We start from the raw sequence: 16,202 nt of genomic DNA on the forward strand, positions 1-16,202 counted from the left end.
CACCAACTCCCAGAGTTTACTCAAACTCATGTCCATTGGGTCAGTGATGCCATCCAACCACCTCATCTTCTGTCGTCCCCTTCTCCTCTCACCTTCAATCTTTCCCAGCATCAGGGTCTTTTCCAATGAGTCAGCTCTTCTCATCAGGTAGCCAAAGTATTGGAGTTTCAGCTTCAACATCAGTCCTTCCAATGAATACTCAGGACTGATTTTCTTTCAGATGGACTAGTTGGATCTCCTTGCAGTCCAAGGGCCTCTCAAGAGTCTTCTCCAACACCACAGTTCAAAAGCATCAATTCTTGGACACTCAGCTTTCTTTATAGTCCATCTCTCACATCCATACATGACCACTGGAAAAACCATAGCCTTGACTAGACAGACCTTTGTTGGCAAAGTAATATCTCTGCTTTTTAATATGCTGTCTAGGTTGGTCATAACTTTTCTTCCAAGGAGCAACGTCTTTTAATTTCACGGGTGCAGTCACCATCTGCAGTGATTTTGGAGCAGTCAAAACCCAGTCAAGAAGAGGGCTCAGAGGAACATGACCAGAGTTTGGTCAAGTAGGGCATCCTTATCACCAGCACTCCTTGGCATTCCTTGGCTTGTGGCAGCCTCACTCTAATCTCTGCCTCCATCTCCACATGGCTCTCCTCCCTCTGTGTGTGTGTCTGTGTCTCTTTTCTTCTAAGGACATCAGTCATATTGGATTAAGGGCCCACCCTTCCAGTACAGCCTCATTAACTTACATCTTAATTACATCTACAAAGGCCATGTTTCCAAGTGAGGTCATGTTGACGGGTACCAGGAGTTTGGACCATGTCTTTTGGGGGACACAACTCCCCCCACGTCAGCTTTCCACCTTTTTGCTGATCCATAGACACCAAAGGCTTCCAATGAAACATGAGGGTTTCCTCTAAGTCACTGGTTTGGGGTCTATGTGCTCTGCATCCTGGCCTGTACACCCTTGAACAGGTCAAACTCATCCCCAAATTTGTCTTTGCACCTGCTATGTCCTCTGCCAGCTGTGCCCCTCCCAGGTCATCCATATCATTCAGGGTTCACTAAAGTGTCACCGCTTCAGAGAAGGAGTTGAGCAGCTCAAGGTGAGGTGAGAGAGGGACCAGACCGCATCAGAAGCAAAGAGAATGGAAACAAAGGAACAAACCTGAGATCATGTTTTTAAGGAAGAATTGTTCAAACTTATGGCTGATTGAATGCACGGGGTGAGAAAGAAGAAGAAATCCCGGGGTGACTTGCTGGGGGACCTGGTAGACAGTGGTGCCATAGACCCAGAGAGAGAAATCAGGACAGAGTTCAGAGAGGCTAGAACAAAGGTGAGTCTATGGGACTTGTGAGATAATAAGTGGGGGCATCCTTCTGGCAGGTGGATAAAGATGAGGGCCAGACATAGAGCTGTGGGGCAGTTGAAGCCAGGAGATGGACAGAGCATGTAGGCGACTCACATTTCAAGTACCACCACTGCCAGAACTGCCTGTCTCCCCAACTACATTGTGAGCTCCTGGGAGGGTGGGGCCATGGATTGGCAGACCTGTGGCTCCCCGAAATGTGTCTGAGCTTTCCACCCTGAAAGGGCCCCTCTTTGGTGTTTTGAAAAAAAAAACTGCTTCTCAGGTGCCCATTAGTCCTGCTCCCTCATTTGATAAACTCGTTCCCAAGGTGTTAATGGGCAATACTGGTTTAATCCACCCTCATATGGTGTTATTTACATTCAAGTGGTGTTTTCTAGTGCTTTGATTGAGAATAATTGTTGAAGAATCTTTCAGGCAGTTGAGAACTAGGTAGGCAAAGGAGCCAAATATTACACCACCATTCTGTGGGCCCCCAGGGTTGGCCATGGGCACAGGGTCCACATAGGGAGTGAAACTGGCTTTGGGACAAGGTCCACCTGAGAATGAATGGAAGATCCATTGTATACTCGTAGTAGCCTCGGGCAGGTCCTTTAAGTTCGTAAGATTTACTTCTTCACCTGTAAAATGGGATAAGATGGCACTTACGCTGCCTGTGTAGTCACACGCCTTGTGGACAAGAGGGTTTGAGACCCCCAGGCACGAACTAGCCCACTAACTAGCCTGATGCATCCCAGGACCTCTGTACTTACTATTAGTAGGTTTGACCACAGAACTCTCAGCTCCCAGCAGTACTTTAGGGGTAGAAAGAAAAATCCAGGGGCCCCAGTGGCCTCAGCCACTGCTCTGTGTGTATGTGTGTGTGTGTGTGTGTGTGTGTGTGTGTGTGTGTGTGTGCGCACTCCCTGTGGGGAGGCACCTGGCTGACTCCCAATCCCCGCTGCAGTGTGCCTTACTCGTGTCCTCCCTGAAGAACCAGTCTGGGAAAGAACAGCAAAGTGCGGCCCTCCTGAAAGAGAAGCCGAATGTGCTCAAGCCGGGAAGCCAGCCCAGGAAGTTCTGTCCCTCCAAGCCCACAGCACTCTCCGTGGCCAGAATGGTTTGACTCCCCGCCCAGCCCCCCCCCGCCACCCCGCCAATAACACACAGAGGATTTTGTTTCCATCTTGTCTCTTGGTCTTTCCTAGATAGTGAAGTGGCCTGGACCAGGTCCCTAGGTCCCAGGGGCAGTGGAGGCGGGGGTAGTGTCCTCAGTGGTCAGTGGCCCAGCCTCCAAGGGGGAGGAGACCCCCGGGGCCTGCTTCTCAGCTCTGTCCACCCCGTCCACTCCAGCTTTGGCTCTGCCTGGTTGTCCTTGTGGTACTAAGGGTTCTGTAGAACTGGCACCCTGGCACATGCTGGTTACAAGGCAGGAGGGCTCATCCGGATGGTCTCTCAGGGGCAAAGGAATTAGGGTGGTGTGGCATCTAATGGGCTCTTGCTGCTTTGGCTCAAGGCTTACAGGGGCCTGATTGGACCTGGGTCTTCCGCAGCGTTGATCCTTGTTCACAGCCTGTCAAAATCTGTCTTGCATAAAATGTCCACTGTAACAATCACAGGGGGCTTCGGGGGGTATGCCTGGGGGAAGACCCCAGACTCCTCAGCACTTGTGAGCAGCAGCCGCAGTGAGGTGTGTGAACTCTTCAGCATTTCACCAGCTGACAGACTCTGGTGAACACAGCTCACTCCCTTTCCGGGGCTGCACCCTCAAGAGGTTCTGTCCACACGGGTACTGGTGGAGTCGGGAGCCAGCCCCTTCTCGTCTTCCCAAGTTCTGAGGTGAAACCCCGGGGTCTCGGAGTCTGCCGGTTGGGCCTTCAGTGTGAGGGGGCTTGGGTTTCAGGCCTCCTGAAATGAGGGACAGGGATCTGGGTAGGTGATGGGGGTCAGCTGGTCCCGGGCCTGGGTGACTTTGTTCAACTGTCGCCACATTCCAGTTGTGCCCAGTAGTGATGGAACCCCTCCCCTAAAACTGAGGGGCCCGACATGGTAGAGAAATTACTGAGTAGTTACTGGTCATTCTGGAGGCCCAGAAATCCCAGTCCAGTAGGAAGAAGGGCAGGTAGCTAATGAAGAAGGTTCGTCTCTGGGCAAATCCCCAGAGCTGTCCTAGCAAGCTCGCTCTCTCTCTCTGGCCATTTTTCATGGCTTGTGGCATCTCAGTTCCCTGACCAGGGATTGAACCCAGGCCACAGCAATGACAGCTCCAAGTCCTAACCACTTGACCACCAGGGAGCGTCCATAGGCCCTCTCTCATAACACACACACACAGGCACACACCCATTCATATATATGCACACACACACACATGCACACACACATATTTTTCACCTCAAACACCAGAGTCCTCTCTGTATCTGCTGCAGGAGAGGGGTGAGCATATGAGAAAACTTCTTCCTCAGGCCTCTCCATGCAAAGGCTCCTACTTGACATATTGGGGCTGGGGTGATGGGGGTACTGCCCACCACAGAGAACAGGCCTCTGATGGGAAAGGCTGCCTGTTTTCTAGAGTGTTAAAGATGACCCTGACAGAGAGAAGAGGCCCCCCTTGAAAGCTCTGCCATGGCGTCCACTCAGTGGCAAAGCAGGCATCCCCCCAGGTAAGGCATGGCCACGGGGTGGGAGGGGCGGACAAACACAGCTAAGACATGGATGAGTGATGGCATCTCTAAAGTGATCAGTGATCAGTGATCGTGCACCTGCCCTCTGCTAAGGTCGTCCCCTTTAAAGCTTGTAACCATCCATCCTATACAGCAAGGAATCTATTAGTTCCTCTGTTTCACTAATGAAGAAATTCAGGCTCAGAGGGACTAAGGAGAGTGTCCGGTGCCAGCCGGTCATGACAAGGCGCTGGTATTTTTCTGAAAGTATTCAGCTTATAGAGCCTAACACCATGTGTCTCACTAATGTCAGAAACACAGCAGGGCCGTTCAGAGCAGAGTTCTGGAGTCCTGGAGTTAGCAAGACCTGGGTAGAGTCTTTGCTCTGCTTCTTACTGACTCTGAGTGCCCCGTGCCTCATCTGTGAGGATAAACCCAGACAGGAACCAGGAGGCACCTCGCACCAAGCCTGGTAAGTAGCAGCAGCTCTAGCTTTACTGATCATCCCGGTGAGGCCAGAGTCAGGTCGTCCCAAAGGACCTCAAAGCCACTTTGGAGCCCCAGTTCTGAGGGCAGAACATAGCTGAAGTTGACAAGTCTCTAAGCCAAGCTGCACGGCTTCACTGCATAAACTCTCAAGGCTGCTCCAGACAACAGGCCAAATGTCCTCTAGCTGCAGCCCCGCCAGTGAAGAAAGGGACTGCGGAGCGGAGGAAGAAGACCCAATCAAGGGATGCAGAAATAGCTCTCTCGCTGTTCTACACAGAGACAGGGAATAAAGTGGGTAAGTTGGCGGCTACACAGATGTCTGGACAGCCCCCTTACCCCTCGAGACCTGGAAGGTGATCAGGCCTCAAGGGAGAGTTACCCGCCCAGGACACAGACAGCAGTGCCCGCAGAGTAGGCCTATCCTCAAACCACTCAGATCTCCCAACCCAGGGAAGTGAGTTCACAAAGTCTTGACACAAAGCAGTAGAATGGGAAGAGGTGATGTCGGCATTCCCCCAGGTCCCTGGGTACAGTGCTCTGGCTCTGTTCACAAGGGGTGGTGTCCTCAGACTGACTGAGAAGGAAGTGGGCATGAGTCCCCCAAGTCAGCAGGACTGATAGCTGTGGAAAGGCGCAGGTCCCAGTAGCAACTCATTGAGAAGCGCGGAGGTGGGGTGGAGTGGGGTAGGGTGGGGTAGAGGGTCCCAGAAGACCTCCCTAGATCCCCCCCAAGAGTCCCTCCTATCTCTTAGCAAGTTGCACCTAAGGAATGTTACAACTGACTTGATTGACAGAAACTGACATGGAAAAGGGAGGAGAGGGTAAGAGAATTGCACAAGATAATTCTGCTCTCTTTTTCCCAGGCTCGGTATACAAGAAGTACCCTCAAGGAAAGGGACTCAGAAGGACTAGATCATCTATTGAGTTGCCCAGAAAGGATACAGTCTGCTCCAGCCAAGAGGTATTATGCTGTTTGTACCAGCACGTCCCTCCCAAGCAGTCATTCCTTCCACCAACCGTTATATCTGGGAAGGTGGACATACTTGGAATTGAGACCAAATCTGCTTAGAATGACTGTGGCAAGTGTCAGGATAAGGATTAAAGAGAACTACGGGGGAGCCTGAGTCTGCCACTTCCTAGCTGGGTGACCTTGAGCTAGTCACTCAATCTCAGTGTCTTCATTTATAAAATGAAGACTCTTGTACTTAATAGGATTGGTGATTAATTGAAGTATATTTTGTGTAAAGTCCTTAGTGGTATCAGATCCTTTTGGAGGCAAGTACCAGAAACCCCCCTTCTTGTTCAGATCCAAAGATAGGAATATCTTTTCTTCTGGCAACCATCAGTTAGTCTGAGCTTGGTTCTAATTTGTCCAGTCCTGGATGCCATACGCTGATTGCTTTAAACCTGATCATTCTTGTATCTCTTATTGTGATATCTTGATTGATCTAAACTTGAGACCAATCAGGGTTTCCATTCAAGTTTCATGGAAGAGGCTGAAATGGAAATGGAAGAAGCCAGAGGGTTCACCAGACAGGGAGTAAGTCCTCAGTAAATTTTGTTCCCTGGTTCCCATATTTCTTTGGCTCTCTCTCCTGCACCAGGGCAGGAATGTGCATATGAGGTAGTCTCGGTGAGGACCTGGGAAACCCCACATTTCAGATACAAGACAGATTTCAAACATGAGGTTTTTGAAAGATGAGTCAATCATTCCATTAAGCCAAAATTACCCAAGATAATCATTCTTTCCTTTATTCCAAAGTGGGTAGCAAATTATGGGCTAAAGAAACTAAAGATGGAGGTCTCCAGATACCTTGGTCCCAACTGCACTCATCAAAAATCAGTACAGACGTCGGCATCAGCCAAATACTGCAGTGTCTTCCCCAGCATAGAGATCAGTGTAAGTCGAGATTGGTTTTGTTTTTTCACTCCCAGCTTCTGTCTCTTCTCAGACACAGATGGCTGCGTGTGTTAGGGGAAAGTCCACACGAATGTATGAGCCCCCAGCTTTTATTCCTCCTGCTAAGAACCCCAACCCCCCAAAGGGGGACTTCCCTCAAGGAATAGGATACAGAGCCCTGCTGGAAGAAAAGCCAGCCCCTCAGAATGCCTGAGACCATGGTCAAGGTTCTAGGGACTCACTGGGGTGAGAATTAGTTACAGTTGCTGAGATCACAGGCCAGTGGCTAGAATACTCACCAATAAGAACTCTACCCCGATTCTGATGGTGGTTCTGTTAAGATGGCCAGAAACAGGGGTTACGGCAAGAGATCAGGGGAGCTTCCCTATTTCCTAGTTTTGATGTAGTTTTTTAATTTATCTGACACTGGAACAGGTATATTTAGTACAAAATTAAAATCTAATCCTGCTTTTAAAAAAAAAAAAAACATTTTCTCTCCTTGCCCTTTAATGTGACATTGTCAACTGTAAAGCTAAAAATTATCCACCATACAAGTTTCATAGGAGTTTAATCATGCTGTCTGCCTCCTCCATCCGAGGTCATCTTTTAATGTGAAATATATCGACCTCCCATTCTACCATTAAGGGTTTTCTATTTAAAATTTAGAGAGACTATTTTAGTTTTTAGTTATGACAGTGACCACATTTGACACAAAAACCATCATCCCAGTTCCCCCATACCTACCTAAACCCTTGCATTTGATAGTTTAATAAAAGAAAAAAAAAGCTTTTAAACAAACAAACAAAAATGTATGCTTTTACGGTGTTGCAAAAATTGTGAACCACAATAGACTAAATTGTTTTGGGGGTGATGGGGATATGAAGAAAGAGCTGGCAGGGGAGTATTTTTCTTTGCTTGCTTTAATTCAGGGGACAGTGAGACACATTGAGTGCACCCCCAGGGAAATGGAGGTGTACATCACACACCTGGACAAGCTGATGCGCCGCTACATCCAGAGGCTGCAATGGCTGCTGTCTGGTGAGACTGCCCGCTGTCCTGGAGGGCGGGGGGCATGAAGGGACGGGGGAGGGCAACCCCAGGGACCCCAGGGTCACTCTTTCCAAGACTAAGCACTCACAAACTGTCACCCAGCAGCAACATGACTTCTGGGTTCAGAGGTCAGGCATTGTGCTGGATAACAGGAGGTGGAGCACGGACCAGAGCATCAGAGAGAACCAGGTCTATCCAAGAGGCCTCCCAGACCCCACCTCCTGGGTGTGACTGAGGGGCTGGCCCTCGGGAGCCTCAATTTAGCATTGATTGGGCTCCAAAGAACTGGTCCATGAAGGTAGAGATAGGAGGGTCTCCAGCAGGGAGGATGCTCCTGTTCTTTATAGAGAGCCCTGAGGACCCTCTGGAGAGGCCAGTGGCCGGGCTGGCTGGGAGCCAGACTCACATCCTAGAGGCAGCTTCGGGGGGAATCAGGATGGTCTGCAGCATCAAGTCCAAAAGGCCGGGCGGTTGGCTAGAACTGAACGGGAAGGTGTTTAGGCTTTGGGGCCCAGAGAGTTCCTGGGACAATAGGAAGAAGCATCCCAGTGTGGGCCACTCGGGCTCCTGTGCAGATTCATTAAGTCCAGTCCTCTGCAGTAAAACCTGGTATAAACAGTCCATGGTCTGCCATGGCTCTCCAAAGCCTCTGGAGGGGGCTGCAAGTCCCAGATGCAGCTGTCAAGTCAGAGGCTGAACGTGGGGCAACAGTGACATTCTGTGCGCTCCCCACTCCGACACACTTCCTGCCGGGAGAGTGAGAAGGCCAGCTGTGCAGTCACTCCTGGTGTAGTACGAGTTGCACCCCCACATCACAGAGAGCTACACACCCAACACCATCTAACACCTCAAAACATACCCAGAGGATGCTGCACTGATTCACTCATTCATTATTCAGCAAATAGTGTCATTCTCCCGCTCCGTGCTGGGGAGGTGGTAGAGGAAACACCCCACGTGGTCCCTGAGCTCATGGAGCATACGGTCCAGAGGAGAAGGATGTTACCCAAAGAACAGTGATGACGAGTGTAAGGTGGAGACAGGCATGGTGCAGGGAGAGGGGGCAGTGGGCCTGCACAGGAAGATCGTGAAGGGCTTCCCTGAGGAGGTGATCTGAAGAATGAATAGATATCACCTGAGCAAAGAGACGAAAGACTCTCAGGACGTGGTTGAGCTGCTCAACAGGGTACTAGGCTGAGTACAAAGACTGAAAGGAAGCCGGATTGGCTGAGAGTAAAGGGTGCATCCATCCTGAGAAGACGAAGCCATGGCCCAGATTTTATCTTAAGAGCAATGGGAAGACACTGAGGTTTTAAATAAAGGAAATGTGATGAAGTTACAACCAATCTCTCTGGTTGCTGTGTGGACAGCAATTGTTGAGGGGATGGAGTGCAATCAGGGGAACCTAGTAGGAATCCAGGAGATAAGAATAGGATAACTGGGAAGGTTAGTGATGATGGAGACAGAGGAAGAAAGCAGAGTTAGATTAGGGAGACAACCACAGGGCTCAGTGGCTTGCAGGGTGTTCCCTTCCACTGTCTGGTTCCCAGGATGGATCGGCTGGCCTTTTGTGTGGGAGGCCCTTTGACAGCTGGCTGGCTGTCCTCACAGAACATCCCCCACGCTTTAGGATGGCTCCCCTCCCATCCTCATGTGGCCATGAGCGTTGCCAGAGAATACCCCACGTGAGTCCTGGAAGATTCTTGGGTGGTGGGTCCAGCCATCTCAGGCCGCCTTTTCCTGGAGAGCAGTGAGCCCGTTTTGCAGCAGGTTTCCATTTTTTCTACTCCTGCCTCCAATGAGATCTGAAGTGTGATTTAGGAACACTTGACACGCCATCTTCTGCTCTTTGGCTTCCTCCGTGTTACTTCCATTTAGCCTTGGGGCACCAGAAGGGCTTGGGCTAGCTGTTGCCTTAAAATGTGGATCAGAGGACCTGGATGTGAATCTCGGCTTCGCTGCCAGGCTGTGTGACCATGGGCAAGTCACTGACCCTCTGTTTCCTCTTGGGATAATTCCCAAATCCTGTACCAGCCGCTCCAGCTTTATCTCTGTCCAACCATGGGACACTTTTCTCCCACTCAGAGCTTTTCTCAGTCTGTCTGCTCCATACATTACCTCCTCTCCTTGGCCACTGCTCCTCATCCTTCAGCCGTAGATTGTCTGCTCCCCACCCCACATCCATCAGTTTCAGATTCTCCCCAGTGTGCGTGCCTGTAAGTTTGTCAGAACCGTCAGCAGAGTGGTAGCTGTTAGTATAACATCTGTTTTCCTTTACCAACTGGCAGCTCCGTGAAGGCAGGGAGCCTCCCTCATCTCCACTGCACTTTGCTCAGCACCGGGCACACAGTGGATGCTCACTTGATTTCTGTTGACCAGTGTACAGACTCTCTGTTCTGTAATGTTGCTTCCAGCCCCAAACAGTGCTGTGACATCACTTAACTCAATCACCTAACATTAGGGGTGAGGAAGCTCAAGCCCAGGGAGGTTATAATCAGGTAATCTCAGGCAAAGTCACAGCGGAAACCTTGACCTCCCAAAGCCCAGGCCACCGACCTGCTCTGCCTTTGAACGGTGACCATTCTAGCAACACCACAGAGGCTACCTCCCGGCGGGTTCACATCTGATCCACAAACGGTCAGGCGGTGGGTGTGGTGTATTTGATAGCTGCAGTGGGAAAAACCACCCTCGCTCCTTCCTGGCCTCTGCCCCCACCCACCCTGGAGCAGGCAGCCGCCGACTGTTCGGTGTCATTTTGGAGAGCAAAGTGTGCATCCTGCTGGACACGTCAGGATCCATGGGCCCCTACCTGCCGCAGGTGAAGGCGGAGCTTACCCTGCTGATATGGGAACAGCTGCGGAAGCACTGTGACAGGTAAGAGGCAGGGGTTGCATGTAGATTGGGGCAAGAAGATCCAAGTGATAGTTCTGGATGCTTCCCTGGCCAAGACCACTTCCAAAGGGCCTGGAGGGTTCCAAACTGCTCAGCTGAATAGCGGGAAGGAACACTGCCTTCTATTGCAGAAGTGGTTTTTAGAAATCCGTCTCAGGTCCAGTGACAATTGCAAGCAGATCAGAGGAACCACCAGGCCGCCTTGAACTGTGGATTTTTCAAGAGGGGGTTTGGTGTGGTTTGTTCTCTCTACCCAGAAGGGTTGACCCCAAAGGGACAGCTGGAAACTCAGACCCCAGGCTGGGACTCGTTCTTGCCTTAATATTAAAATGAGCAGGCATTTATAGAGCTCTTTCCTTGTGCCAAGCACTTTACATGCATGAGGTCATTCAGCCTGCACAATGATCCTGTTATTATCCCCATTCTTCAGAAAAGGAAACAAGGGCTTAGAGATTAAGTCATTTGCCCAAGGTCGTATAACTAGTAAGTAGCAATTACTGAGTGCGGATTTAAATCTGTCTGCATCTAGAATTTTCACCGTGTACCTTCTCAAACTCGGTTGGTCTGCAGGGGGCCCAGGGCTTGCTTGTAGGGTCTTCAGGGATAAGCATGTGTCCTCATGGAGGTTACTCGCCCAAGATCAAAATAGATTGCGCGCATGCTCAGTCGTGTCTGACTCTCTGTGACCCTATGCACTGTAGCCGGCCAGGCTCCTCTGTCTATGGAGTTTTTCAAGCAAGAATACTGGAACGTGTTGCCATTTCCTCCTACAGAGAATCTTCCCTGACCCAGGGATCAGACCCACGTCTCCTGCATTGCAGGTGGATTTTTTACCACCGAGCCATCAGTGAAGCCCTCAATATAGACTGGCGCATGCTAAAAAATCTCTTTTTCCTCTCTCCACCCCCCACTTCTCCCTGCTTCCCAGTTTTAACCTGCTCAGCTTTGCAGAGGGCCTACAGCCGTGGCAGGACTCTCTGGTGGAGACCACAGACGCAGCTTGTCACAAGGCCATGCAGTGGGTGACCTGCCTGCACGCTCAGGGGAGCACCTCAGTCTTGCAAGCACTGCTGGCAAGTTCCACCACCAAGCCCAACCCAGAAATACTGTCCTAACCCCTAATCCTGACATTGCATGATGCTTTAGAGTTTACAGAGAGCACTTTGGAATTTACTAAGTGTTCAATCACTGCATCTTCCCAACAATCCAGTGAGAATGAGTTTCTCGAATTTCTGACTTTATAAATGACGACGCAGAGGCTCAGAGAGGTTAAATGACTTGCTTGGGGTTAACCAGCTCTGGAGTGAGTGGCACTCTTTTTCCTAAACTTCAACAGCTTCCCGGTCTGTCATTAGGTGAAAGGGGAGGCTCACAGTCTTAATGACAAGTTGGTAGGATCCAAGCAGACTTGGGGATAGCAGGTCAGTGGTTTCTGCATCCTGGTTGGCCCCTCCTCTGAGCCAGACAGCCTATGTGCTCTTTCAGAAAGCTTTCAGTTTTCCTGATGTAGAAGGACTATACCTCCTGACTGACGGGAAGCCAGACACAAGCTGCAGCCTTATTCTCAGTGAAGTCCAGAGACTCAAGGAGAAGAGAGACATCAAAGTGCACACCATCTCCCTGGACTGCTCTTGCAGGTGGGCAACGAGGAGGCAGCCGAGTTGCACCACTTACCTACCGCCACGTGTCTGAGGGGCACGTGGCCGTGAGCTGAGTCGTCCTGGGCCCAAGTCCCATGGGTCAGCCACTAGGAGGCCCCTGAGCAGGCATTGCACCAGAGAGGGAACCCCACTGAAACCCTGCCTCCCTGTCAGCAGGGCACCCCGACTTTCTCCAGTGTAGAAACAGACTTGCACTGGTTCCCAGTCACACACTGTGTTCTCCCACTTCGTCTTTCTTGGGGGCACATTTGTGAATATTCAGGGGTAAAACTGTAAAGTAGCTATGGCTATTTCCATAAACAATCACCACAGAAGAAAGAACATGTGTTAAACGAGAGATTCAGCTCCTTCTGAAAAAAAAAATTTAATGTAATTGGCAAAGCTGTGATTACTTACATTCATATTTAATCTCTCTGTCCAAACCACGAGCTCCGTAAAAGGCACAGTGTCTCCCTGCCAGGCCAGACACATAGACGGCCCTGGACAGATCAAGGAATGGGGCCATGTGCTCAGAGGGCGACCCTGATACGGTGAATACAATTCACACAGCAGCAGCACTGCCACTCAAAAACCATCCTGGAGAGTGGGCTTGTGATCATGACACGGTCCCAATAACACACAGCGTCAGGGTCCAAGACCCATTACCCCACTGACGTGACTTCTCCAGGGGCTGGGGGCTCACAGAGAGCTTGATGGGCCTGACCCCAGCCCCCTGTTCCTCCCCGCAGGACTGCTGCTAGCTTCTTGAGAGACCTGGCTGCCCTCACCGGGGGGCGCTATCACTGCCCTGTTGGTGAGGACTTGCTTCTTGAAATGCAGGGCCTGCAGACCAGGGGCTTCATCCACCAAAGGGTAGGTTGTAAATCCGCGGGTGAGTTCTGTTGAAATGGTGCAATACAATGTCAACAGGTGTGGTTTTTTTCTTCCTAACCAACAATTAGCTCTTTGTAAATTATCTCTTTTAATCCTACCAACCATTACTGTACCCATTTAACAGATGAACGAACAGGCTCAGCCAGGTTTAGGAATACACCTAAAGTCAGAGTAAATGGTAAAGCTTGGAGTCCAGACATCCACGCTCCTAAGTTCTGTGCTTTAATTCCTGGATGTTTCTGTCTTCTCACCATAAATTCATTAAAGTACAGATATTCAAATGTGTGATCTGTTAAAAATAAATATAGTAAAGTCATAGATTTTATCACACATATGGAATAAGATTTTACAACCTGCTAGAAAGATTATGTATCTATTCATACCTTCTAGGGATGTGCTGCTGTGAATTATAACATTTCTAGGCCAACAAATCATCCAGTAGAACAATCAATGAGAATTTTAGATTTTTTTTTTTAATTAAACTTTACTGTCACAGGACATGGCAAAATTTTTGAAGTTGAGTGCTTTGCATGATTTCTTTGTTTGAGTAACAGTTTGGGGGCAAATATTACTAATGATATAGAGGTCAGAACAAGTAAAAGTAATAAATATTCATCCATATCCTACACATAAGGAAAACACACTTGATGATATTGGGAAGGTTCTCTGTTTAATGCCTTATCAAATCAGATTCTTTGAATAGTTTCTGGGTGCAGAGTGGGACCGTTGCCACTACTGTTTCCAGGGAGAAGGAACACTTTCATCTCTCTTAGATTCTCTTACTAATTGTGAGAATTTGTATTTTTAAGGCTAAGCTCTGGAATTTCATTAGTTGACATAAGAAAAAGGTATGTCTGTGGAGCTGTTTTACTAGAAGAAATAGAGAAGGGGCTGGATAGGTTTTACTGGTTGACAGTGAGATAAGGTGTATATGCCACTTCTGTTCTACAGGGCAGAGCAGTGCTGACTTCAGTGAAGTCCAGGGCCCATCTTAGTTTCCACTGACTCTCAGACATCTTACTGCAAAGTGTCCCCTTTACAGAATGACTGCCATGGCAAATAGTAAGCTCTCTGTCCCTGAAAACATGCAATCTGAGGCCCACAAGATTTCCTGCACTGGGAGGAAGGCTGAACTGAGTTCACTCTAAAATTCTTCTCCTGAGATTTTGAATTTTCATGTCCCAACCAGTCATTTAATGGATCTAACTTCAGACTCATTTCCCTCTTTCAAGGATCCTGCGCTGCCACTATTTGAAGGAGATGATTTAAGGAGATTGGCGCAGGAGATCACCAAGGCCAGAGGCTTCCTCTGGCAGGCCCAATCCATCAGGTATGCCCTTCAAGCAGGCCCTCCCCACTGCCTCATAGCTCTAGCCCACCCAGACCCTGGGTCCCACCCCAGTCATGACACCCTTGCCCCAAGAGCTCCTGTGTGCCAGGTCCAGAAATCTGGGCATCTTCCTTCATCTCCTGTTCACTAGGTCCCAACTCCAGAAGAAAAACAACCCAGAACCGAAGGTCACTCTTTTTTAGAGAAGCGTTCTCAGGTAAGGGGAGGGGACAAACCCTGTGCAAGCCAGGCAGCATGCTCTGCTTTGTGGACAGCAGTAACCATGGGGAGGGATCAGAAACAAGGAGGATTCCTCTACATAGAAAGGCCATCCTACAAAGAACCACATACTTGCTGTGAGCACAAGGTGCTCTGGAAAGCTATAACCGCCAGATCAGCAGATCAGGCACCAGGACTCCCCGGAAGCTGCAAGAGGAAAGCTGTCTATCCCTGGGTCAACCCTAATGTTCCTGCCTTGTCCCCAACACACCCTGCACTTCAGTCACAAGACCATTCCTTGCTGGAAGTCCTGCAAGGACTCCAAGCCCCCTGTTTGGAGCACCCTTCTGCCACCTTCTGCCTGGTGACTCCTCCTCATGCATCAAGGCACAGTGCAAATGGCGTCAGGTTCTCTGCGAAGATGCCCCTGGGATCCATCAAGAGCTGGGAGCTTCCAGCCTTCCCCCCATAGCATTCTGACCACTCATCTTTCTTTTTAGTGGTGGCACTTACTACACTTAGCACGCCACATCGTGCTTCCTGGCTTCTTTGTCTCTTCTCCCTGACCATGAGCTCCCGCAGGATGAGGCTGGTGTCCTAACCATCTCTGGGTCCCCAGAACCTGCCATGTGGCAGACACGTAGTAAACTGCGAGCTTGCAGCTTAGTTATGAGAGCCCCGCTCTGGGGACTGGCCAGATGGGATCATTTCGGCCCCGATCCTCTTGCTCTGTGCTTTCCCACCACCTTAGTCCATGGGTGCAACACAGACTCAGCATCAGCCCATCCTGGAAGAAGAAGAAATAAATGAGTCTCACCGCCACCCCCACCCCTGCTCAACCAAACTGGACTGCAGTCTGCTCTGGAGCCCAATCCAGAGCAAATGCTTGGCTCAAGCCTGTGAAAACTGGGCTGGATCTGCTGGGCCAGCCACACTGTGGACACACAAAATGAATGTGTCATGTATTACATCATTGGGGGTCATTTCTAAGACACAAAAAATTGCTTTTATATAATTAATAGGATCAAAGGTACTTTTAAACTGATGTGATCATTGTGGCATGTGTCTGTGTGTAAATTTTTGGTGAGATAAACTTTATTAAAAGACTCATCTATGTTTTAACTTTTTTTATGAGAAAGTGGTATATGAGCTTTTCTATGTAGCTATGTTTATTTGCATCTTTAAAAAAACTGTGATCATGGTCTTTCTAGTATTTTTTATACTTTTAGCTCTTATATCATGTAACAGCTAACTTATTTCAGATATTGCAAACTTACATATTCAAATTGTGTGCAATTTTTATTTTTTCTATAAAATTAAAATCACACTTAAAAAGAAGACTCATTTCTAGATATATGAACTCCAAATCAAAAGATAAACATCGTAACTTTTTTTAATGGACAGAAGTTTCAAACAGATATAAATTAACTTTACATATATGAATATAGGTGTATATATAGGTGCTCAACAGCCTTATCCATCAGTGAAATGCAAAATAAAACTACAGTGAGAACCACCACAACATCCACTAGAATGGTTAAAAATAAAGACTGACAATATCAAGATAGGGAGCAACTGGAACTCTCACACGTTGCTGGGGTGGAAGTAGGGCAGTGTAAATTGATCCAACCAGTCTGGAAAACTGCTTGGCAATTTTTGCTAAAGTAAAATATATGGACTAAAGTAAAATATGTGGACTTCTCTGGTGAGCCAATGGTTAAAAATCCTCCGCCAATGGAAGGGACACAGGTTCAATCCCTGGTCCAGGAAGATTCCACGTGCCAC

General features: G+C 49.0%; 1 protein-coding gene across 1 annotated transcript in view; it reads left to right on the plus strand.

Moving 5' to 3' along the window:
* Positions 1 to 15,441, plus strand: part of VWA3A (von Willebrand factor A domain containing 3A) — a 49,990-nt gene extending 34,549 nt beyond the window's left edge. Inside the window, exons 21-32 of the mRNA XM_018040802.1 lie at positions 2,314 to 2,466; positions 3,916 to 4,006; positions 4,680 to 4,790; positions 5,359 to 5,456; positions 6,258 to 6,395; positions 7,325 to 7,433; positions 10,172 to 10,316; positions 11,263 to 11,407; positions 11,820 to 11,971; positions 12,724 to 12,847; positions 14,101 to 14,198; positions 14,350 to 15,441. Coding sequence (XP_017896291.1) covers positions 2,314 to 2,466; positions 3,916 to 4,006; positions 4,680 to 4,790; positions 5,359 to 5,456; positions 6,258 to 6,395; positions 7,325 to 7,433; positions 10,172 to 10,316; positions 11,263 to 11,407; positions 11,820 to 11,971; positions 12,724 to 12,847; positions 14,101 to 14,198; positions 14,350 to 14,401 — 1,416 coding nt within the window. The 3' untranslated portion in view covers positions 14,402 to 15,441. The remainder of the gene's footprint in view (positions 1 to 2,313; positions 2,467 to 3,915; positions 4,007 to 4,679; positions 4,791 to 5,358; positions 5,457 to 6,257; positions 6,396 to 7,324; positions 7,434 to 10,171; positions 10,317 to 11,262; positions 11,408 to 11,819; positions 11,972 to 12,723; positions 12,848 to 14,100; positions 14,199 to 14,349) is intronic.

Source organism: Capra hircus, chromosome 25, assembly GCF_001704415.2.
Source record: "Capra hircus breed San Clemente chromosome 25, ASM170441v1, whole genome shotgun sequence".
Lineage (NCBI taxonomy): Eukaryota > Metazoa > Chordata > Mammalia > Artiodactyla > Bovidae > Capra > Capra hircus.